The sequence below is a fragment of the Populus alba genome, chromosome 5, assembly GCF_005239225.2.
Source record: "Populus alba chromosome 5, ASM523922v2, whole genome shotgun sequence".
NCBI lineage: Eukaryota > Viridiplantae > Streptophyta > Magnoliopsida > Malpighiales > Salicaceae > Populus > Populus alba.
Genome location: NC_133288.1, coordinates 7424473 through 7449443, shown reverse-complemented (window position 1 = coordinate 7449443; position 24971 = coordinate 7424473). Strand labels below are relative to the sequence as shown.

General features: G+C 31.1%; 1 protein-coding gene across 1 annotated transcript; it reads right to left on the bottom strand.

Annotated features, from left to right (window-relative positions):
- Positions 1–9668: 9668 nt before the first annotated feature.
- Positions 9669–12678, bottom strand: LOC118049485 (probable terpene synthase 3). Its single transcript, XM_035059489.2, has 7 exons — positions 12492–12678; positions 12027–12297; positions 11427–11799; positions 11125–11343; positions 10902–11037; positions 10545–10793; positions 9669–10227 (listed from the first exon to the last, which is right to left on the bottom strand). Exons 1-7 carry the CDS (start codon positions 12594–12596, stop codon positions 9928–9930), a joined length of 1653 nt encoding a protein of 550 aa, XP_034915380.1. The 5' UTR covers positions 12597–12678; the 3' UTR covers positions 9669–9927.
- Positions 12679–24971: the final 12293 nt, after the last annotated feature.

The following is a 24971-nucleotide window of genomic DNA, read 5'->3' as shown; positions in this document are numbered from 1 at the left end:
ACCCAGTTAAAGCTAAGGGCATTGTTCTTAATTACATGCCCGACAAAACAATAATTTAAATATTTTAAAATTTCTTAACATACAGGAAATATAAAACATAATATCAATACTTCCAATACAAAAAATAACTTAAACAAGGATTTTTATTTATACTTCTACTTTCCAGCTCAAGGATGCGATGTACCTAACAACATATTTATATACTTCTACTTTCCAGCTCAAGGATGCGATGTACTAAAACATATTTATATACTTCTACTTTTCCAAAAATTATAATTAATTGGTTACTGTGCTGTCTAATTATTTTCATTTGCTGCAGAACATGAATTGCTCATGTTCTGCATGCAAATGAAAACAGAGGGATACGGAGCAGCGAAGGGGAAGAAGGAAGAAGAGAAAGGCAGGGGAACTGACCTATGATGGTTGTTATGGAGGCTCCGATGGTGCTCACCGGTGGTAGTGATGCTGGCGGCCAAATGGTAGTGTCTCCAGGCGGCGTTCCTTCTCCCTTCTCTCCTATATTTTTCCTTCTCTTCTTCTCCATTTTTTTTCTTTATTGCCTTCTTCCCCTTTCTTGTTTTCTTTTAGTCCTTCAAGCTCTCTTTTTTTTGGTCTCCAGCTCTTGTGCCTCTTCTTTGCCTCTGTATTTAATAGGCAGAGAAAGGGCATGAAAATGCCTTGCTCTGTCCGGTCATGGGACAGGGCAGGGGTGAGACGGGCGCCAACTGGGGCTTGTCCCTTTGTTTTTTTCGTTCGTGGTAGGCCAGCAGTTTCAGTAAATCAGGCAAGTGGGGTACTTGGGTCGGTATCTTTTTGAGTTTTTTAGGAGAGAAGAGGGAGAGGAGAAGATGTTAGTGAAAATAGGGGAACAAAACATTCCTCTTCCCCTGTTTTCTGCGCATCCAAGGGAAGAAGAAAGGTTATAATGTCGTTCAATCTTTCACAAAACGGCACCATTTTGGGCTTTCTCTTTTCTTTTCTTTTCTTTTTTGAACAGTGTATGAAACAACGCTATTTTGGACAAAATGCATCGTTTCATTTAAATGAAAAGGTGGCAAAATGTGTCAGAGTTCACATTAGTCCTTAATTTGTGATTTGTTCAATTGTGTCCTCAAATTGCAATTTTAATTGTAAAAATCAATTCAATTGCATCGCTGCCATTAAAATTCAATTTTTCACTTTGATCCTTGGTCTTGAATTTATACAATTTGACCCTCAAATAAGCAATAAATTTCTAATTTCTTTAATTTGGTCCCTGATCTGGTTTTAATTACAACCCCTCTATTTACGTGTCTTTTCCAATGTAGTTCTTGGTTTCAGATTTCTTCAATTAAATCCCTAATTGGCCATCAAACTTCAATATTTATGCATATAAGCCCCTGATTTGACCAAATTAACTCTAAATTAATTATAATTTGACCCAGAACTTTAATTCTTTCAATTAAAGCCCAAATTACCTCCAAAATCATTTTTTCTTGCAATAAAACCTCCATATTTCATTAAACCTTTAATAAAATTTATATTGAGTCCGTAAACATATGATTTTTTTGGACTTTTTCTTCCTAATTTAAATTTTCTTTATCAATAGGCTATCATCAGTCAACAATATTGTCAAATTTTTAATTTTTATATTTTGGAACCTCCTCAAACCAATTTTTAACATTTTTTAAGTGTTCTGGCATCCTTTTAACTGTTATATTTTTTGATTAATATTTTTGTGATTTGGTTTTTTCATTATTTTTTGAAGAGTGGAAAAAAATGTGAAATGGGGAATATATAAACCCAAAAATCGGTTATCCGTTGCCCTCTTTAAAATGCTTACGAAGCAAAGATTTTGCGTAGTAAGTTTTGTAAAGATAAACAAAAATGATCTTCTCAAAATTTGGTTGACCTGGAAACTTCAACCGGACCAAAGTCTAAAGTGTGTGAGTTGGTCTAAAACTAAGGATCCCTTTCTCTGATCACCTTTAAGAACCGGTCGGCTTAGAAAAGATTCATTAAAGATATTTCTCTTAGGTGTTTGCTCGAGTAAGCTAGTGAGGCGAGCGATGCTTGTTTTCAGAGACTCCAACTCTTTTTGAACATGGGCATCAAAGTTTGAGATGCTTTCATCTTCCATGTTTCTTGCTCGAAGTCGGGTGTTGTAGACTTTATGAGACCTATATTTCAACATGGCATGTATGCATGTTAAATGTATGAACATGTACATGTAATTTATGATGAACTCACCCTTCGAGGGGTGACATATGATCGTAACTCTTGCATGATGAAACAAGAATCTTGATTCTTGCCCACACTTTACAATGAAAATTTTTTGAGTGACGGTCCCCTTATGTCCCTACAAGTCTTTGATTCCAAGATGCTTCAGAAAGGCTTGTTATGATGCAAAACAAAGCGTAAGGAGAATACACCCTAAAGGCAAGTTATAATTCTTTTATGCTTGACAGGGGTAGGTTGGCTATTTAGTCTCTAAAAGGGTCCCTTGTTGTCCTAATGATCACCCACGTGAAGGTAATATGGGGACTCAGTAGGTAATGGGATGTCATGTGGACCAATCATTACCAGTCTAAGCCCTCAGCGAAGAGTTGGGGTTTACACAAACTTAAACCTTGACTAAAAGTCACAAGGTAAGCTGTTAGTCCCCCACTTAACCTAGAGTTTTCAATGTAACTAGTACAAAAAATGTGAATGATGCATGAAACAATTTTATACAATGCATGAACAAACCAAATAATAAAACATAATAATCAGACAAAAACAAAGATTAGTCCACAAGGTCCTCAGTGGAGTCGTCATTTTGTCGCACGTGTGCGACGTCGCGACGATCATCCACCCTTATAGAAAAAATGTAATGGTATCCCTGGCAAATATGGTGAGACAAGGAATTCTTGTCTTTTATTAGTAAAATATGGACTGAGAGTTGCCACCTAGTACTTTGGTCGCTAGGAACCCTAACTGGTCTTAGAGATCGGGTACGGAGTCTAGTTGTGTAAAGGAAAGGTATTGACACCCCAACTACACTCTACCTAAAGTAGACTGCATTGTTTTAATGTCTGATAAAAACTATGGTCTCATTATGTTTTCTAATTGTTGGTTTTGTCTGTCTAAAATTCAAGAAAAGCCCTCCTCACTAAGAAGGTTCTTATCGTAAAGGGGTAAAACTTAACTGTTATAACATCCGAAAAAAGAATCTAATATCCAGAATACGTATTATATGTAATGTTGTAGCCTGGATACTAAAAGACAAACAAAATAAAATTTTTGTTGTTTTTAAAATTTTAGCCAATGTTCTCTTGACTTTAATAAACTGGTTATTAAAGCCACAATGCATGCTAAAAATATTTTTTTTCTAGTGTATGAAAAACACAATATGATTTTTTAAGCTTTGAGACACTTGGCCGAGTGCACAAAAAACATTTTTCTTTTTTTCAATTTTTCTTTTTATTTTTAGAAGTTGTTGACAAAAACCATGTATTTTAATACCGGATTTTCATTTTTACGACGTAAAATACAAACTGATATTAAAAAAAATGGATAAAATAAAAAAACACAAGAAAATCACTAATGGTTTTTTAGAATGGGCCAACACCGGCCCAAAATAAAATGGGCTAGCACTGACCCAATATAAAGAACATGGGCCAGCACCGGCCCAACATAAGAAATGGGCCGACACCGTCCCAAAAATTATAATTAGTTGGTTACTATGCACAACACAATAACCAGCTAATTATTTTCATTTGTTGCATAACATGAATTGCTCACGTTCTACATGCAAATGAAAACAGAGGGATACGAAACAAAGAAGGGGAAGAAGGAAGAAGAGAGAGGCGAGGGAACTAACCTATGATGGTTGTTGTGGAGGCTCCTGGTGGTGCTCGCTGGTGGCGGTGATGCTGGCAGTGGCTTCAGGCGGCGTTCCTTCTCACTTCTCTTCTTTGTTTTTCCTTCTCTTCTTCATTGTTTTTTTTTTCTTTATTGCCTTTGTCGCACGTCACTCATGCGGCGTTCGTTGGTGATTTTTCATTTTGTTTTGCTTGATTCGTTGGGAGTCGCCACCTAGTATTTAATTGAGGGCTACTAGGAAACCCAGGTGCACTGGTCTTGTCAGAGATTCACAGGTAAGGGATTTGTTGTGGCTAAGGTATTAGTAACCCTAATGCACCCTACCTGAGGTAAACTGCTTCGTAGCTTTGATGTGTTAAAAAAGTCTTAAAACTTTTATCTTTTCCTCCGATATTAGAAGTACAACTTACGTGTAAGTTCATAATTCTTTACCGTGAGCAAATAAAAATATTAAATTCTTCTTTATTCTTTACGATTTTATCATATACTAAAAAACAAATCCATAAATAAATAAAATTCAAACACACACATTACACTTTTACTATTTTTTTTTCTTTTTTTTTTTTTTCCTTTCTTTTTTTTATTTAACATCCACACTACAAATTATAAAAATTCAAAACTAACAAAAATTACATTAAACAATTTAAAATTTACAAATAGCCCATAAAAGATCCAGGAACAGTGCTGGAAGCCTCTAAGTCAACGAAACAGTGGTGTGAAGCCTCTGGGACAGTAGGAACAATGGCGACATGTTTGCTCCACGTGCCTCTACGCAAGAAAAGCTGAAAAAATGAGTGGATCTGAAATGGCTTCCTCCCTTCTTCCTTTCCTCACCGGCAGTGACCTACAACAACAAAAAGCACACACAACAATTGATTTTACTTTGTTTTTTTGTCTTTAGATATATTTCCTCGGGTCAGTTTATTTTTAGAGATGTGATCAGTTCTTTACCCTTCTGGTGGCTGATAGGTCCGAGGTAAGGGTGGACGTTACCGGCTCTATAGGCGTGCTGCTGGAGAAGGGCTGTTGCTTGCCAGTTGATGAGATTTGGAGAGAGGAAATGCTGGAGGTGGCTGTTCACGGGGAGACTAAGAGAAGACTGGGAAGAAGATGATGGGGGGCTACCACTGTGTTCGGCCTGGTGAAGAAAGGAGCCATTGTGTTCGGCCTGAGGAAGAAAGGAGTCGCTGTAGGGCTAGAGAAGAGGGCTTGTCTTGCGACTGGCTGGAAAGAAAAATCAAAACCAAAGGGGTGGCTGTTTAGTTTGTTTTTGGCCGAAAGGAAGAAGGAGATGGGGCTACAGTGTGGAGGCCAAAAATTCCAAGCTGGGGTTGTTGTAGCTATTTTGTTTCGCCAAGTGGGGGAGGGTGGCATTGGCTTTGGGAGGAAAGGGAGCGGTTGTTTATTTGGGCTGAGGGAGATGGAAATGGTGTTGGGCGAGGAAAAATGTGGCAATGGGGGTTGCTTCAAGCGCAGGGGAGAAGAAGATGGTGAGCGGCGGTTTGGGAGAGAAAATGAAAGCCACCGGCGGGGGGCGGTTGTTTGGTTAGAGATAGGTTTAGGTTTAGGTTTAGGGGGTTTTTTGTGTTTTTTTTTCTTTCTTTAAAAATTGCCCCCCCTCCCTTTTTGTGTGAGTTATGGACCTATATTTATAGGTAAAATGTTGCATGGGCCTCAAAATTGGTCCCTCAACTTTTTTTTTTGTAAATTTTGATTTTTCTTAATTTTTTTGTAGTTTTTTAAAACGAGCAATATCAACGTCGACTCAATAAAAAAATCAATTATTTTTAAAAGGATGCGTGAAAAGTCGAACGCGTTTGAAAAACCCTTAAAAAATTTAAATTCTTTTTTAGACGACATTGAAAATGCTAAAAACAATGCAAATATATTAAAAACATATTGTTATGGATTTTCATTGTTTTTTTCCTATTTTTGGATTTTCCAAAAATTTTATCAATAAGGGGGGCCAAAATTTGGGTAACAACAACCTTCTTCCCCTTTCTTGTATTCTTTTGTTCTTCAGCTCTTTTTTTTTTTTTCGGTCTCCAGCCTCTTGTGCCTCTTCTTTACCTCTGTATTTATAGGCAAAGAAGGGCGGTGAAAATGCCCTGCCTCTGTCCGGTCATTGGTCCTCAATTTGTGATTTGTTCAATCGCGTCCTCAATTGCAATTTTAATTGTAAAAATCAATTCAATTACATCCCTATCAAATTCAAATAGCGGCCTTGAAGTTGGCCGCCCTTTTCACTTTGGTCCTTGGTCTTTAATTTATGCAATTTGAACTTAATTGAGAAATAAACTTCTAATTTCTTCAATTTGGCCCCTGATCTGGTTTTAATTACAGCCCCTTTATTTACACTCCTGTTTCAATTTAGTCTTTGGTTTCGGATTTCTTCAATTAAGTCCCTAATTGGCCATCAAACTTCAATATTTATGTAATTAAGCTTCTTATTTGACTAAATTAACTCTCAAAAATTATAATTTAACCCCAAAAATTTAATTTCTTTTAATTAAAGCCCAAATTAACTCCAAAATCAATTTTTCTAGCAATCAAAACCTTCATAAATTCAATTAAACCTTCAATAAAATTTAATTAAGTCCATAAACATCTTATTTTGAAATTTTCTTTCTCTAATTGAATTTTCTTTGTCAACAAAGCTATCATCAATCAACAAAATATTGTCAAATTTTAATTTTTATATTTTTGAACCTCCTCAATCAATTTTTAACCATTTTTTGAGTTTTCTAGTATCCTCTTTTCATTATTATATTTTTTTATAATTTTGTTTTTGTATTTTATTATTTTTTTTGAAGAGAAAAAAATGTGAAATGGGAAATAACCCAAAAATAGGTTATGACACACTACATAAGCATATCTAAAATATAAGGAATCTTCCTTTAAAAAATAATGAATTTATCCAATTGACCAAAATTAGCAAAGTTTTCTCTACACAAAATCCTACCTAAAATTTTATCCCATTTTAATACTTGCAAAAACAACAACTCAAATTACATTCGGCCCATTTAGTAAAAATACGATTTAAGGCAAGTGCACAAATAAATCAATCACTTTTACATGTTAAAATCAATTACTAACAACAATTTCTTTTTCTTCTTAATACAAAACTAGATTGAATGTCATATTAGTAAAAATATATGATACATGTACGTATAATATATGTTTAATGTGTCCCGACCACCCTCACAAATGTATTTATGCTCCAAGAGATGCGAGTTGGTTGTTTAACAGATTTTTCTTAGAGTTTTGAGTTTACCTATATATGAAAAAAAATCCAAACATGGATCTGGCTTATTGATATTTTCTAGAAACATCACATTGATTTAAATAACGAAAAATAACCATGGACCATTCTTTTTATTAATTGGTTTATGATCCTGGTGATAACATATTAATAACAAAAAAAATTGTATAAGTGATAGAAAAGGAAGTTTTATATCTTCAAAAGATAATGATAATGAAAGTACTGCACGTATGATTTTTTTTTAAGTACTATTACACAAATAAACTAAATGAAAAAGAAATAAAAAATAAAAAAATTACAGATAAGAGAATATCATTATAGCATGACCACTGTTAACAAAGTTGGACTCATTAGGCTTTCTTGTTAATCTCCCCATCTTGGTTGGTGTTCCAGGAGTCCCGTTTGGAAGGTTCTATGGTATCTCTTCTTTTGTATATAAAAGAAAAAAAAAATCAATTGTTTGATTAGTATAGGGTGTTTGTGAGTATACGTTTGTGCTTATTTTTTAATGTGTTTTTTATTTATAAATATACTAAAATAATTTATTTTTTATTTTTTAAAAAATTAATTTGATATCTGCTCATCAAAACAATCTAAAAGCACTAAAAAATATTAATTTTAAATAAAAAATAAAAATCAAGAGAACATGCGTTCCCAAATCATTAGTGCATCATGTTGATATTGAAAAAATACCAGTTTTTTCTAGAAAAATCACATTAATTGAAAATGAAGAGATACTACAAATCTAACAAATACATTGTAAATAATGTAATATATTTTACATTATCAATACATATTCAGTTTAAACATTTAATTATTCTCAAATATTAAAAAATGTAATTTATGTCAAATGATTTAAAGATTATATTAACAAAGATCTAATTAGAAAATAATCAGAATATAATTACATATGATTTAATTGATATGCAATTATAAACTTATAAACAATTTGAAAGATATTAGTAAGATTGATCTCATATATAAAAACTTATTTTTATATCAACTGTAAATATAAAATATTCAATATACCTTTTAAATTGAAACAGACAACATTACCTTTTGTTTTTTGGACACTCTAATAATTTTTTATTTAAAATTTATAAATTATAACATATAGTATCTCAAAAACGATAAACATACTCTCTTCAAGTTTAATTAATACTTTGACATTGTCTATTATTTATTTAAACATATGTCATAAGCAGCCTTTTTTTTTTTTTTTTGGTCAAACTGGGTTATTATTGTTGTTGTTTTAGGCTTTATGGTATCTCTTCTTTTGTATATAAAAGAAAAAAAATTAATTGTTTGATTAGTATAGGGTGTTTGTGAGTATGCTTGTGATTATTTTTTAAAGTGTATTTTACTCGGAAATGCACTAAAATAATATTTTTTTATTTTTTAAAAAAATTAATTTTAATATCTGCTCATTAAAACAATCTAAAAATATTAATTTTAAGTAAAAAAATTAAAAATCAAGGGAACATGCGTTCCCAAATCCTTAGAACATCATGTTGATATTGAAAAAATACTAGTTTTTTCTAGAAAAATCACATAATTGAAAATGAAGAGATACTACAAATCTAACAAATACATTGTAAATAATGTAATATATTTTACATTATCAATACATATTCAGTTTAAACATTTAATTATTCTCAAATATTAAACAAATGTAAATTATGTCAAATGATTTAAAGATTATATTAACAAAGATCTAATTAGAAAATAATAAGAATATAATTACATATGATTTAATTGATATGCAATTATAAACTTATAAACAATTTGAAAGATCTTAGTAAGATTGATCTCATATATAAAAACTTATTTTTATATCAAATGTAAATATAAAATATTCAATATACCTTTTAAAGTGAAACAGACAACATTACCTTTTGTTTTTTGGATACTCTAATAATTTTTTTATTTAAAATTTATAAATTATAACATATAGTATCTCAAAAAACAATAAACATACTTTCTTCAAGTTTAATTAATAATTTGACATTGTCTATTATTTATTTAAACATATGGCATAAGCAGCCCTTTTTTTTTTGGTCGAATTGGGTTATTATTGTTGTTGTTTTAGGCTTTACTTTCTCTCTAGTTTTTTTTTTCTCTCTCTTAAAATTATTCTCTTTAGATCTCCGTATGCATGTCATTGTACTCTTATTTACATATAACTCAATTCATTTAGGAAGCCCAACAAGGTTTTGAGTCTAGAAGTAAAGCGTCGAGTCAATAGTCTCGGAATTCTAACAACATGGAATACATGAAACAAAGATGAAAGAAAAAAACACTTGAGGTATAATTTAGTGGTCAACTTTGCGACTGTATCAAGTTCGATCCTCAAGAGTACCAGCTTATCATCCCCGCGATGTCTTACCTCTCTACTAGGCTTGCAGGATGTTCAGTGGGCCCGAGGATTAGTCATGGTGCGCGTAAGGTAGCCCGGACATCCCGGATTACAAAAAAAAAAAATAAAAGAACTCGTAATTTATTGATCAAAATAAGCTGTCCTTGCACCATATAATATTATCACACCATATAATAGTAGATTGCATTTTCGAAAAATCCAAAGGATCATGGGACTTTATTATAATTTACCCAAAAGCAAAGAAAAGGAAGTACAATATTAGAAAATACGTAAATTAAAGAAACAATCACCCCAGGTTCCCAGCCGCATGCGACTTGGGGATCTAACTGGTAGCTAGTTCCAATGGAGTTACCAACTGCGTGATTTTTCTTCTAAAGGTTTGTTTGAAACAAACCCGACAATTATTTATACCAATTTATATATTTATTATCATAAGGCAACACCATCATGCTACAACTGGAAGGGGATCTACGAGGAAAGCAGTCAGCAATTCCTTCGTCGTGTTCCTGGCCTCTGTATAGCCATCATGATCCTTGTATAGAACGTCGATGATACGAGCTAGATTAAGCATAAGTATCAAGATTTGCCTAGGAACAGTAGATGGCTTGAGAAGCTCCTCATTTATGTCTTTCCAATCACTTTCAACCATCTTTCTCAACATGTCATATGCTTCTTCCTTTGAAACCCCATATTGCTTCATGCAGCACTCAACAGCTGACGCAACATGTCCTCTTTCTTGCTCAAACTGCATTTCAAACCAGACAACTGTTAGCAATGTTTTTTTTATTTTTTTATTTTATGTTAACTTATTCTTAAGTATTAAAGCAGGCGTGTTGTTGGGTGCACCTTTAGTCAAATTTAATTAAGCTGGTGTAAAATACAATTAAATTCTAAAGTGTGGGTCTATAAGCATATATATTGCAAGAAGTGAACTATTCTAAGCAAAGCAGCGACGAGTTCGATCCATAATTGTTGTCAATAAACACTTTTAACAGTGTTCCTCTGCTGAGAAGGAAGGAAATATCTTGAGATTTAGTTGCTTGTCAATGACTATTTTCGTACCTCATGGGATGTAATGTCATCCATGAGCCTACCGATATCAGATGACGCAACCACGATTTTAGGATTTTTGGACATCCACTCAAATGCCTCCTTTGAACCTGTTTCTGCCATCCCACATATCCATGCCACTGCGGACATGGGCGAACAAGAAGTATACACACCAGCACGCCTGTATTCCTCCAGTTGTGGAACACAGTCTTGGTTGAACCATCTAGCTTCAGTAAGGTAGGCCCTTGCTTGATTCTTCAACTATGGCATAAATCATTATATACCAAGTAAGTTAGTTTGGTTTTCTTTGTCAGATATGCGAACAAATGCCTGTTCACGAAACATAGAATGAATTAGAAACATGTATACCATTTCTCTACAGTAGTGCACGCAGTATGGTCTTCCTTCCTTCGCTGTCTCTTGCTCAATTTCATCGAAGAAACCAATTAGTGCCTCAAAAAACAATTTCATGTAATCTGGCAGATCTTCCATGCTAGTATCCCACCTGAAAATCGATAATATTATTCTAACTTCATATTATGCGTTCGCATTCAAAGAATTAACTTCATACAATTATATCCAACAACTAAACCTTTCAATCTTTTCGGTGAAAAGCTCAAGTTCTTCAATCGTTCCGTGCACGTCATATATGTCATCCAATATGGACAAAAGTACAAGTACTTTTGTTATGAACCTCCTTGCAAGTACAAATTGTGGCTCAAGAAATGCTCCCAGTCCCCAAAAAAAACACTCAATCACTCTGTCTCGAGCAAATGGTAGCTTTGTAGCAAAGTCCAAGTCTATCCACCACCTACAATACATGCACCAACATGTCCAGTACTCTCGTTGAACTCTTATTTCTGCGTAGGAATTCTACTTAAATTAATAACTTACTTAGAGATAATCCTCAGCTCGTCCTGGTAGCACTTTTGCAATACATTGAAATCCAACTTTGCTAGCTTTAGAACAGCTCCAGGGCAAGCTTCGTCTTGCTGGTAGATAAGGATGTGGTGCCATTGCTCATGCTTTGGTACGCCTTTGAGGAGAGGCCGCTTCAAAGCACGACTTACTTTGTCAGCAAGAGGAGAGACCAGATGAGCAACCGAGGACTCGAGGTGAGTTTTGCAAAAGGAAACAGCTTTATCTAGCGTATCTTCTCCATGACCACCGAGGAAAGAAGCTTCATATAAACTTAGCAAGCCTTCCACATCATCAATAAGATTGTCCTTGAAGTTGCCTTTCCCATCCTTGAACTCGTTGAATATATCTGTTTCACAAACAAGGACACATAATGTCAAGAACAGGATGATAAGAACACACAAAAAATCGAAATCGATAAGCTTATTTTTTTCCACATCATCAATAAGCTTCATATAAACTTAGCAAGCCTTCCACATCATCAATAAGATTTATTTGTTTCTATGAGTTTTCTTGTGTGTTGCCCCTCGTAATAAAATTTCTGTTTTCCTCTAAGAAGAAAGATGGACAACTTACCACTTGAAACATTGTATCCATACTCTCTAAGTAATCGAAATCGAAGAGCAACTGTAAAGAGGTCATCGTCGAAGTTGTTGTCATGGTAAGTATTGTATGCGTGCTCTATTATGCCATTAAATTCTCCTTCAAAATGGTAACCAATGCCTAGCCGAAGGACAATGTCCATCAACTTCAGCTTTTCTGATGGTTTTAGAGTGGCGCTTGTAAGCATGGTCCTCACTTCTTCTTTCAGCACCTCAACTTCCTTAATCCAAGCGCTGAATAGCATCTGAGGAAATGAAATTAAAAGATACTTATTAGAGTGCATATAACTCAATGCCTGCATGTATTCTATTACATCTACATTGAGAAACATTTGGAAGGTGAATGTCTAGCATTTCACTTAATTTCTTCCAATCCACAATTTCTACAAATTAAGACATAATAAATATGAATTTATACTTGCATAAGTAATTGCTTTACCTCATCACAGGGAGCCTTCTTGATGAAGTAATCACCCCATACAGAAGGATGAAACTCTGCTGTTCGACGAAACTGAGCTTTTGGGGTTGATTCTTGAAGGGCCATCTCTTAGGTGAAACTATATATGCAACAAGATTTAAGGAACTGAGTCCGGTGTTTGAGGCTAGATATGATCAAATAGCATGGGTTGGGGTAGTATTTATAGAAACAATCCAGCGTCGCAGTGTTCTTCACGACTTTTCCTTGATGAATATCTTATATTATATGTTTACAATGGTTTCAAATATTGATCTAAAAATATTCATCCTCAATTAAGAAAAAAGTTCGCTTCAAAATCATAACTAAGAGAGAGTGCATGGCTAAGAATATGACAGCAAAATATATATTAATTTCATATATATATATATTCCTTTAATATATATTAATTTCTTCCCGCCAATAACCCTTCAATCAAACAAGTCACGTCGGCAAACAGCCAACTTTGTCTTTGTCTTTGAGGGTGCAATACCATGTCATAATTTCCAGAAAATCACTTACGTACTCTCTAGTGTCTTTTGCATGTATCTGTGGAAAAGTAGGGTGTAATCTTAAACCCTCTTTGATGACTACCTTTTGCTGCTTTGCCTGGTCAAATCTTCCGCGGCGGAACTAATATTATTTATAAGAGGTGGTTAAAATTAATATAATAAGATATATTAAAAATTTGATATAATTAATAAATATATTTTTAATTTTTTTATAATTTTTTAAAAAGTAGTTTTTATTAACTAACTTTTTCAATGGTAAATAAATACAGAAAAGTTTTAAAAAATAAACAAATCCTTATATAGCATCTAATATAGAAGATATTCTTCTTCTGTTTTGCTCCGCATCATCTATCCTCTTTGATCTGAATATTAAGTGGACAGTAGTGGCCAAATTTAGTTGGTTTGGTTTTGTTTTCGCACGGTATTTAGCTTTGATGGAGCAATTCCCTCTCTTCTATAATTCATCATTTAACCTAAAAAAGAACTTGATTTACCTCTTTGGGGTACGCTGCCCTATCTCTTTGATGACAATCTTTTGGTGCTTTACTTGGTCAAATCTTCCACAGTGGAACTGATATTATTTGCCAGGTAAGGTTAAAATTAATATAATAAGATATATTATTAAAAAATTATTTATTTAAAATAAAAGATATTTTATTATCCTATATTTAAATACTAAATAATAAAAACTTTAAAATGTTTTGTAGATCCCAGGTTACTGCTTGCCTCCCCTAGTTCCGCCCCTGTTCCTATCCACAATCTTTTGTACTTCTCAACTTGAAAATGAATGACCATTCTAAAGCAAGGTTATCAATTCCATTCCATTTCGTTTGGAATTGTCAAAATATTTCATACCAATTCAAAAAACAGAACAAAACGAAATAATTTTCATCTCATTTTAAATTTTGATTCGTTCTGGATTTTTCGGTTAAATTTTGGCCGGAAACGTTCCGGTATCATTCCACATATTTCATTCTGCTTTTGAAAAGTCATTGAATCAAATTAAACTTTATTTAATTTCATTAATTAAACCACCTAAGTATAAAAGGCTCTTTTTCATTACTATTTTTAATAACAATGATATTAATAATAATAATGAAAATTATTATTACTATTTTCATTAACAATTATATTAATTTTTTAAAATTAGATTTATCAATAATATATATAGTTTATATTCATGTTGTTTTTTTTCATATTTATATTTTGTAGGAATTTAAGCAAAACAAAGGATGCTTTAGATTCTATTAAGCTTTAATAACATTGACCTAACTTTATTTTTAAAATATTTGTGTTAACACATTTTAGTTTCAAAATATTTTGATATTTTGTTTAAGTTGAATTACTTTAAGTTAAAGATCTATTTAATCTTGACTATTTAGAAATATTTTAAATTTTGAAATTATATTTATTTAGCATTGTATTTGTATTGCATAATTTATAATTAATATATTTTAAATTTAAATTATGTTTGTTGAATATATATATATATATATATATATATATATATAAATAATACAACCCCAAAACAACACGTTAAAATATTCTGAAACTAAAACATTTTATTCTAATTAAAAAAAAGATACCTCATAAAATGGAATTGAGAATATTGTTCTAAAGTGCTCGCTCACGCTATTTCACTCCCTCCAGTGCACAAATATCATGAAACAGGATAAGTGAAACAAGGAAATATTGTTTGATCTTTTCAATGCATATCAAAATGTTGAATTTAGTGAATGTACACAAATGTAAAAGCAGCCACGGTAAATTCTTTGAAAATATTGTTTGTTAAAGTGGCTTTTTTTAAAGTGTGGTTGAAATTTAAAATGTTTTTAATATAAAATATATTAAAAAAATAATTTTTATTTTAAAAAAATTATTTTTGATATCAATATATTAAAATAATATAAAAATATAAAAAAATTAATTTTAAATAAAAAAATTATAATTTCAACAACATTTTCAAACACAATTAAAAAAATATCCATGATGCTGAATGTTGGTAGAAACTTAAACTTACCAGTATGGCTTTTCCTAGCTACCGCCCGCCAATAAGGAATTGAAAGGTCCTCAACCTGTCAACATCTTTTAAAAAAATTAATATCAATCCTATGGATCATTGGATCAGGTTTAAGATTAAAAAAAATAAAAACACTCTAGTTTTCAAACTATTTTTTATTGAAGATGTTTTTAGTTCTTTATATTTAAGGTGTATTTGTTATTCGGAAAAATTATTTTCAGAAAACTACTTTTTAAATTTTTATTTGTTTGTTTGTCATTAGAAACATTAGTTAACAAAAAATATTTTTCAGTTAACAAAAAACACTTTCCAATCAAAGAAAAAATTAACTTAGATTCCAGAAAAGTATTTTCCTTTTATTTTGAGCAGAAAACACTTTTTGAAAGTTATGAAAAATTTAGAAATGTCATATTATTTTGCTAATTATATCAAATTTGATCCTCAAACTTTTGATTGCTATATATATTTTGTTTTGAATATTTTTTTTCAATTTCATCCCTTAAAATTTAATTTTTATATTAACTTTGGTCCTCATTTTTGCAATTGTTATTTTTTTTTCCCTTTTTATTTTTTAATTGAAAATTTTTATCTATCAAATTTGGTCCTCATTCTTTTTATTGTTACTTATTTTATTTGAAATAATTTATGAAATGTTAATTATTATTACTTTAATTTCTTAATCTTTCAATATTTTTTTATTTTTTTAGATTTGATTTCTATTATTTTGTTTATTATTTATTTTATTTAAGATAATTTATGAAATTATATTTTTTTTCAATTTCATTCTCATTCAACTTTTTAATTTGTAAGATTTGTTCTTCATTATTTTAATATAGTTGAAAAAAATAAAACATTAATAAGTTATTTTCTAGCTCATTTTCATGACAGAACCAAACATTGAAAAATATTTTCTAAATTATTTTTCATTACACTACCAAATATCATAAAATAATTCACTTTTCAGAAATTCATTTTTAAAAAAAAAAAAACAATTTTCCAGCAAAAAAAAAACAATTTTCCAGCAAAAAAAAAACAGGGACTTAGTGATACCTATAATTGAAAACACTTGAAAATGATTGAAATAAATAAAACTCCAAAAACTAGATTATTTTAAAAACAAGTGAATCAATTATTTAAAGTGCAGGAATGACTAAAGATTTTACTATATTTATTTTTTTAATATTATTTAAAATTAATTTTTTTATATTTTTAGAACGTTTTTATATGTTGATGTCAAAAATAATTTTTTAAAAATAACACAAAATTATTTTGATGTATTTCCAAGCAAAAATCATTTTGAAAAACAACCATTACTACATTCTTAAAACATCCTGTTACTATATGAAGTTTTTTAAAAAATAATTAAAAACAACGAAAGCAATCTCTAAAAAAACATCCAAAATCAAAATCTTATTAAATATATGAGTTGTTATTAAAAAGATATTAAGTAAATTAGCATCCCTCCTTTTAGAGTCCTTTTCTAACAAGGGACACCTGTGCTCGTTGATTTTTAGTGCACGTTCCGATTTTACCAAGAAGTAATTTCCCGTTACTTAGGGACACGATGCTTAATGTTCCAGTATGGCTTTTCCTAGCAACCGCTCGCCAATAAGGAATTAGAAGGTTCGGGGCCCGGAGTCCCGTCTGAGGTATGTCATGTTTTGGGAAAATAAGACTGTTAATATATATTCAAGCTAAGTTCAGATTTGAGTACAGTGCATCGCTGAATTCTAGATAATAAGATCAGAATTTTTTATTCTAGATAATCTTCAGCAACTCTGCCTCTCTATTCTTCGTACGTTGGGATTTATCCACCTCTTTCACTGTTTTTCTCCATACAGGACAACTTATACCTGCTGTTTTTCTTAAATTCTCTTATTTGAAACTTCAACTGGTGAACGCAGTTCGAAGTACAATTTTCTCAATCTCTTTGCTTAAAAAAAGAAAAAAAGAAAAACAAAACCAAGCTCTTCGAAATTTGTTTTCCCTTTATTTGTTCAAGACTGCATGGGACGCGGCTAGAGGAATTGAGCATCTGCACAACCATGCAGTGCCACCTATTAATTATTCATAGAGACATCAAGTCCTCAAATATTCTGCTTGATGCAGATTTGACAGCTAAAAATCACTAACGGGGCCAGAATCCGATCAATAATTCATGTCAGCCAGGGCAGTCGGGACATGCAGTAGGATATATTGATCATGAGTATTATGTATGATTAAATGTGTTAACAGCAAAAGGTGATGTTTATGGTTTAGGAGTGGTATTATTAGAACTTTTGACAGGGAAGAGGGCTGAGTTCAAGAATGATGAAGATTGTACGTAGAATCATATTAGCAACACCATTGATAGCGAAAGGGATGCTGCAGAATGTGTTGGATAAAAGGGTGGCGCTACGGGAGATGCAAGAGGCTGAAGCAGTGGAGCTTACGGCCTCTACTGCAATGCATCCTGTAAATTTAGAGGCAAAGGAGAGGCCTAATATTATTGACATAGTTGCTAATATGGAAAGAGCATTGGCTCTTTGTCAAGAGGCCCGCTCTAGTCGCTCTACGACCACAATCTCCATTCCTTCAGGTTGAATTCAAGTATCCATGCCAAAAGAAAATCCAAGCAATTTAATTTTGTCAAGTTTCTTTCTAACTTTGATCTTCCTTTTCCCTATCTGCTTGACATAATACCCTCCAAAGTTTTATTCTTTCTCCAAGTGTGCACAAAACTACTAAAATTGCAACAGCTATGTTTCAATACCTCCAAAAGACTTTCTGTACTTCTTACTATCATTAATTTTCATTTCATCTCTCTTACTTTTTGGGTTGAGGAGATATGCAGGCTTCTTTGATCAAGATATTAAAATTTCTGTGCATTTGGTTTTGTTTCTGTTACTTATCATGGAATATAGCAGTTAGAAGAAGCAAATCTTGAAATTGAGTTTTAGTAAGTACTGTAAGTTTCTCTCTGGATCCCTTTTATCTCAGATGCGAGTAGATTTACGTGATCCTTTGAAGACAAGAATTAATTCTTTAATTACCGCCTAAAGTCTTTGAGAGACAAATCAAAACTGAGGTTTTATGACTACCAGTTCTGCTATTGCGTCAGCCACATGTGAAGCTTTACTAAACTAATCAACACAAGAACTTGCTGTTTGAGACATGGACAAATATACTTTAGTAAAAAAGTTTTAATTAAATGGTCCGTAAATTTTCTTTACTAGCCTTTCCCTGTCTCATGGAGTGTGATAATGGTGGTGAGGGCTGCCTTTTATTTTGCTAATGGCCCTCCACGAGGCATAAAGTGTCATATAAGCTTGGATACGGATGCTTTGCTAACTTCAAAGTTATACAAGTCTTGTAAGAATATTCTGACTCGCGGAAAAAGAAGTCTTCCCCGTTGGTAAGAGCGAAGAAAATATGAATAATTAATTTGTTTGTACTGTTAATCTAGACAAACGATTGTTTCAATGCCTATAAAAGACTTGTCTTTGTAAAGAGTTTTTTACTGGATATTAATCAATATTAACATGATAGGTCACTCGAAATGTATACTATAATAACAACTTGACAAAAATATAAAAAAAAACATAATTATGCATATATTATATTAACAGAACTTATTGTTGTTGGACTTTTAGATCAAAAAATTTATGCGACTTTTAGTTGAAGATTTTTATGCTTATAATTTTGATATTCCCTCTTATAGTTGTAGTTTAAAATTACAGATAAAAATAATATTTTCAAGAATTTCAACAACTTCACCATAAGAAATTATTAAGTTGTAGAAATTAATCTTATAAAAAAATAGTAGAAGACATTGATTAGGTTGAATTAGAAAAAATCTTAGGTACATCAATTCGCTTTCCAAAATTTCTACAGAGCCGACCTCATCTCTCTTTCCTTTCTTTTAAAAAACAAGGCCATCCATCAACGAGCCTACACCTAACTTTTTAAAAATCTAGAGAAAATCATAAAGCTCGCTTTCTTTTTTTTTTTTAAGGTAGGGCAACCCTTCATGTAGCCTGAGAAGCCTAAGACTAAGAAATATTGATAATAAGTAAAATTTAAAGATAACATAATACTTTATTAAGTAAAAATAAATAATGGCTCATAGTTTCACCGCTCATGCATTAACATAGACTGGACAATTAGTATTGCTGCTCCAAATATAAGATTTTAAGTCTCATTGTTTTTTTTAGTACTAACAACATTGAAATTGCACAATAACTCATGTTTTCTCTTATGTAACTTTTTAACATCAATTTCTTTACTTGTCTTTGAAGTTTTTTTATTTTTTTAGGATTACTTCTATAGATTAGACTATTAGATATTACTGTTCTAAATACAAGATCAATTTAATGTTCAATTCCCCTAATAGATGACAACATATTAGGAATCTCATCAAAAAAAATATCTTTATAATCCTACAATAAATAAAAAAACAAAAACACTAGAAATGTAAGGATCAACTTTATATGTGTTAAAATATCTCATTATACATAAGTAAAATCATAGACATGTTAGAAAATTAAGCATTCTTAATCTCATTTTATTTTGCATAAAAAATAACATGTTTCTTTATTTATTTATTTTTCAAATTATCTTCTTTCACTGCCCTTTCTTTCTCTACTTTAGCTTAATCTTTTCTCTTAGTGCTCTTATTATTTTCACTTTTCCTCACATCCTTACATAGATGTTCTAAACTTTTAGCTTCACCTTTCTTTTTTAGCCTCGATTGGTCTTCATAAACCTGTTTAGGTGTCAATAATAGAAGTGAATGTATTTCCATCCTTTTTAAGAGAATATTTATTCTTAAACCTATCATGCTAGGCTTTTCTATCAAATTACCAAGTATACCCAGCAATAAATGTGTAGCATGCATATGAACCACATCACACAAAATCCCATCCTTATATTTTCCAACTACAAAAGAAATTAAAACTTTTTTTGTAACTCTTACTTCACTACATCAATTCAACCATTAATCATACTACATACCTTGTTACTTATATGGCATCTAATATAGAAGATATTCTTCTTCTTTTTTGCTCCACATCATCCTTTTTTATCTGAATATTAAGTGATTTCATAATCACCAAAGTATCTTCATCAATTGCATACTAAACATCACTACAATCCTCAAATGGTGGCGTCTCATTCTTTTTTTAATATGTCACTTTCAGATTCAATCATTCTATGCTCTCACATAACCATAACCCTATATTAGCTTGGTAGCCATGTGAACCATATATTCTAGCTCAACATAATATTATATCTGAACCACATTAGCTATCTCTCTATTCAAACCATTCAAAAACCTTGTCATTGTAGTTTCTTTATCCTTTATAATATTAGCTCTAATTTTTACAATCTACATCTTTTTGTGATAATCCTTTACACTTTTAGACCATTAAGCCAAACTCTACAATCTCTGAAATACTTCTCTATAATAATATTTAGGAATAAATATCTTTTTCATGATTGCTTTCATCTCATCCCAAGTCTCTATAGGTCTCTCTTTATTCCTTCTCCTACCTTAGATAGTTTCATCACACCAATTAATAGCATAGTCAATAAATTCAATAACAACAAGTTTTACCCTTTTTTCTCATAGTAATGGTGACAATCAAATATCAACTCTAATTTTTTATTACATTTCAAATATGTTTTTGGATTGTTTTTTCATGAAAGAGCTAGAATCTTCATATTAGATAGTGTTTGGCATAGTGGTAGTGATTACTTTTCAAAGTGCTTTTTGTTTGGAAATACATTAAATAAATTTTTTTATTTTAAAAAAAAAATTATTTTTGACATTAGCATATTAAAACGATCCAAGAACACTTAAAAAAATTCAGATATTTTGAAAAGTACGGCATGGCCACTAAAACAAACAGACTTTTAATACTCCTTAAATTTACATCCAAACAATCACAAAAACCATCCTACATGAATGCTCTTTTATGGTAAAAAAAAATCATATGGCCGAACTCTCCCACATCTAGGGTCCTATGCTACCAAAACTTATTACCCCAACTATAATCAAAATCCTCAGCCTTCTCATTTGTATTTTCAGCTATAGAATCCTTTAAAGGTGAAATAGCTCCTCTTGTAAACCTTCTACCCTTAAGACCTTTACAGATTAGCCCATCCCGAAAACTAGTTATTTCAGTTCTCAATATTGTCATCCCATACATAACCTCTCTAAACTTTATGTTCATCATCTCTAATTATTATTGCATAGCTAAATATCCCTATTTCAAATTATTCTTATCCTTTGGTGGTTACAATTCATTTTTGGTTGACATTGTCCAGATTTGAAAATCATGTAATAACAAGATAAATATATCTCACTCCTCTTACATATTTACACTCAATAGACATCACTCTTCTTGTATTTCACTCAAATTCTTTGTTTTTCACGATATTATGCTCATTTCCCCCTATTAACACTCAATCTCAAAAATCTAAGGTTTTTATGGAACTAATAGACAATAAATCAGAAAAACTAACTTAGTTATGCAATCCAAAATAATATATAGACTTAACTAAAACAATACAGAGACAAAACAAAGTCACGAAATTAGGAAAACTAATGAAATAAAACTCAAATAACCCAAACTAAGAAAAGATACCTTTTTTTGTTACTTAAACCAAAACTAATAAAGAAAGAAATATATTGGCACCAAACTACCCGCAATGAAATTTTTTTTGTAATTTTCATAAATAACCCAATAAATTATGTCTAAATAATCCTAAAACCAAGATATCACACTAAGATATCCCAAGAATCGAGAGTTTCTTTTTTCAGATTTGAGTTGTCAAATTCAAGATTTTTTAATAAAACACAATTTACGACTAAACCTTATTTTTTTCTTTTGTGATTTCTTTGATCTTTTCTTTTCCTTTTCCTTTTCTTTTTCTTTTTATCTAATTTTAAATATCAAGATAAAAAAAATAACAAAATAAAAGATAAAAGGATATAACCTGATTTTAGAACCTTACTCTAATATCAATTGATGTGAACCCTATAGATACAAAAATTCAAAAACTCACAATCAAGTTGACACTTTCCAAGAAAGCTAAATTCAGGTTTATAATTGAGTTTGACACAACAATAAATTGTTCTGAGAAACAAAGACTATAAATAACAGAATCCCCACTCAATACCTTTAAAAAGATATGAACGAGAATTATAGAAGATGTCATTAAGCTTGGTTAATTTTTTGATAAGTTAAAGTAATTCAATTAAGAACCAAAATATAAGACACCTTTCACAATCACACAATAAGGTGCAACAATCAATGCATAATCGAACTTAAAAAATAATGTCTTAATATTTATACTAGAAATAAAGTAAAGCCTAGATGACCTAATGAGTTAACATCATTCTAAATTGAAATAAGGCCCAAAATATCTCAAATATGAATAATAATAAAAATAATAATTCTAAAAAATAATACAAAGTTGTCGCATACTATGAATAAAAACAAAAATAATTTTTGAATAAAACCCTTTCTTAAAAAGAACTCTTGGCCAAATAAGAAGTGGTGTCGCCCTTTGGGACCCACAACAAACAAGGAAATAACTATTCCTTAGCCTCTAATGTTTCCACACAATATTTTTTAACATTTTGTAGGGTATTTTATTAAGTATATAATTAGCAGTTATAATTGTCTCCCCTACAAGCTCTTAAACTTATCAATGTAACATTCATTATTTGTTTTAGTGTTTGATTTTTATGTTTTGCAATGTGACACAACCAAAAGATTGATGTCTTCTCCCAAGTGCAGGACTGTCGAAGTAATAAAAAACCCGGCAAGACCAGGGTCGAACCACTGAGAGGTTAATTGTATAAAATTATAAATAACAAGACAACAACAACAACAACAATAATAACAACAATAATAACAATAATAGTAGTAGTAGTAGTAGTAGTAGTAGTAATAGTAATACTCAGTACGTGGCGTTGTTATACCTGAGAATGATCTAAAAGATCGGGTCATAGGTTTTCCAGCCTATATACTGAGTTTATGAAAAGATCGAAGAGATATATTATACAATATAAACAGAATGTAAATAATAATAATAATAGTATTAGTAGTAGTAGTAGTAGTAGTAGTAGTAAAAGAAGAAGATGAAGAAATTAATGAGAACTTTGAGATGAAAGATTAATGTAAGGATTAAACAATGATAAAAAAAAATGTCAAGGTTAGAGGATCCACTAATGGTATTTCAAACAAGTATAGTATAAACTCTTATTATTCAACTGAAAACCACACACAAAGGAGGTTCCAATCGGATGATTTCTTATTAATAGCTCATTATAAATTATTAACATGATCATATTAATTATCTTATTTACATAACACCAAAATTTTAAATATTGTTAGGAATTCATGATGTTAACAACAAATCAAGTTCTTTTCATAGCTTAGGTGTAGGTAATACCATACGGTTGGGCTATGAGAGTGCCAAGCATTTGTTGTACCAAGTGTTATACAACACAAATCTAGATTAACCATTTAACGAGGTATTAAGAATTAGTAAGATAAAAAGATAAGACATGTTAATATTAAACATTAAGGTCCATATTGAGTTTACATCATACTTATTCTTACACTATTAGTGTAACATTTTCACCTTGACATAATAAACTTAGCTAAACATAATGAAGAAGAGAAACATAAATAAACAAAACAAGAACATAAATAAGATACAAGTTAACTAAGGAAAGGAAAGGAAATGAAAAGCATAAACAAGATATTAATGAAAGCAAAACTTAAGAATTACAAAAAAAAATATAAAGAGAGAAATAAAGAGCATGAACTTGATATGAACAGCCAAGCCCCCAAATGCATGGCAAATGCCTCCTTTTATAGGCCAAAATTAAGAATTATTTATTTGATGACTAATTTTTGAGTGGGTGGCCAACTTTTGACTTGGTGAAAATCCTTATCTTGTTATCTGAATAAAACAAAAATGCTACCATCCGAACTGGGTCCACTAGAAAACATGAAAGTTGTAGGAAATTGACTCAGATTTCCAGGAAAAAAAATGAAGGTTATTTGGACTTCTAGAACTCCAGATATGGGCCAAACACTGAACAGTGTTCGGGCTGCAGGACAAATTCGGACTTCTTTGGACTTGAAAACGGCCTTCTTAGATCTTGATGAAAACATTAAAGTTGTAGGCCTATGTCTTATTGAATCTGTGTAAAAAGTTAAGGTCATTTGGACATCTAGAACTCGAGATATGACCCAATTATCGAACAGTGTTCCAGTTTGGACTGCACCAACATCTCTTTTCTAAGTTTCACACTCTCTTTATCTTCACAAATTTCATTAGTTGAATTCATCAATCAATCCTTTGATTTATGTGATAGGCCTGCATTTAAGATGAACATTTACCATATATTAGGGCATTTTATAGTATTAGACTTGTTATTATAAAACATGCTTTAGTTAAGGAGTTATTGATAATTTAAGTGCAAAATGATGATATAAAACCTTGATAAATATGCACTTTTAAGTACTAATCACACCCCCCAACCGGCTTATTACTAGTCCCTAGTAATCAAAGCGTTAAAATAGAAAAACAATTTGCAAATTCCATAAAGCAAGGCATTCATCATTCAACTTACTTTAATTTATCCAGATAAACAAACTCTCATTAAATTCATATAACTACTCAATACCTCTTAAACAAGATATTACTAAACCTTTCTTTTGTGCTCAAAATATCAACATATAGTTATGGGACTTTACTTGGAAGAAAAACAATTTTTTTTTGTTCTAATGTTTAAGGCTAACTTCCTTAGGTTAGGATTATTTTTTTCTTTTTCTTTATTTATTTATTTATTTATATACACATACAACTTGAAACACAATGCATCTTTAACCCATGTAATGAGTTTTAGGCTAATGACTCCCAGACCAGTTG

Coding starts and splice junctions, on each gene's coding strand:
- LOC118049485 (XM_035059489.2), bottom strand. CDS start 12,596: ATGGCCCTTCAAGAATCAACCCCAAAAGCTCAGTTTCGTCGAACAGCA. Junction 11,800..12,026: donor TGGATACAATGTTTCAAGTG/GTAAGTTGTCCA, acceptor TTTGTGAAACAG/ATATATTCAACGAGTTCAAG. Junction 10,228..10,544: donor ATGACATTACATCCCATGAG/GTACGAAAATAG, acceptor TTTGAAATGCAG/TTTGAGCAAGAAAGAGGACA.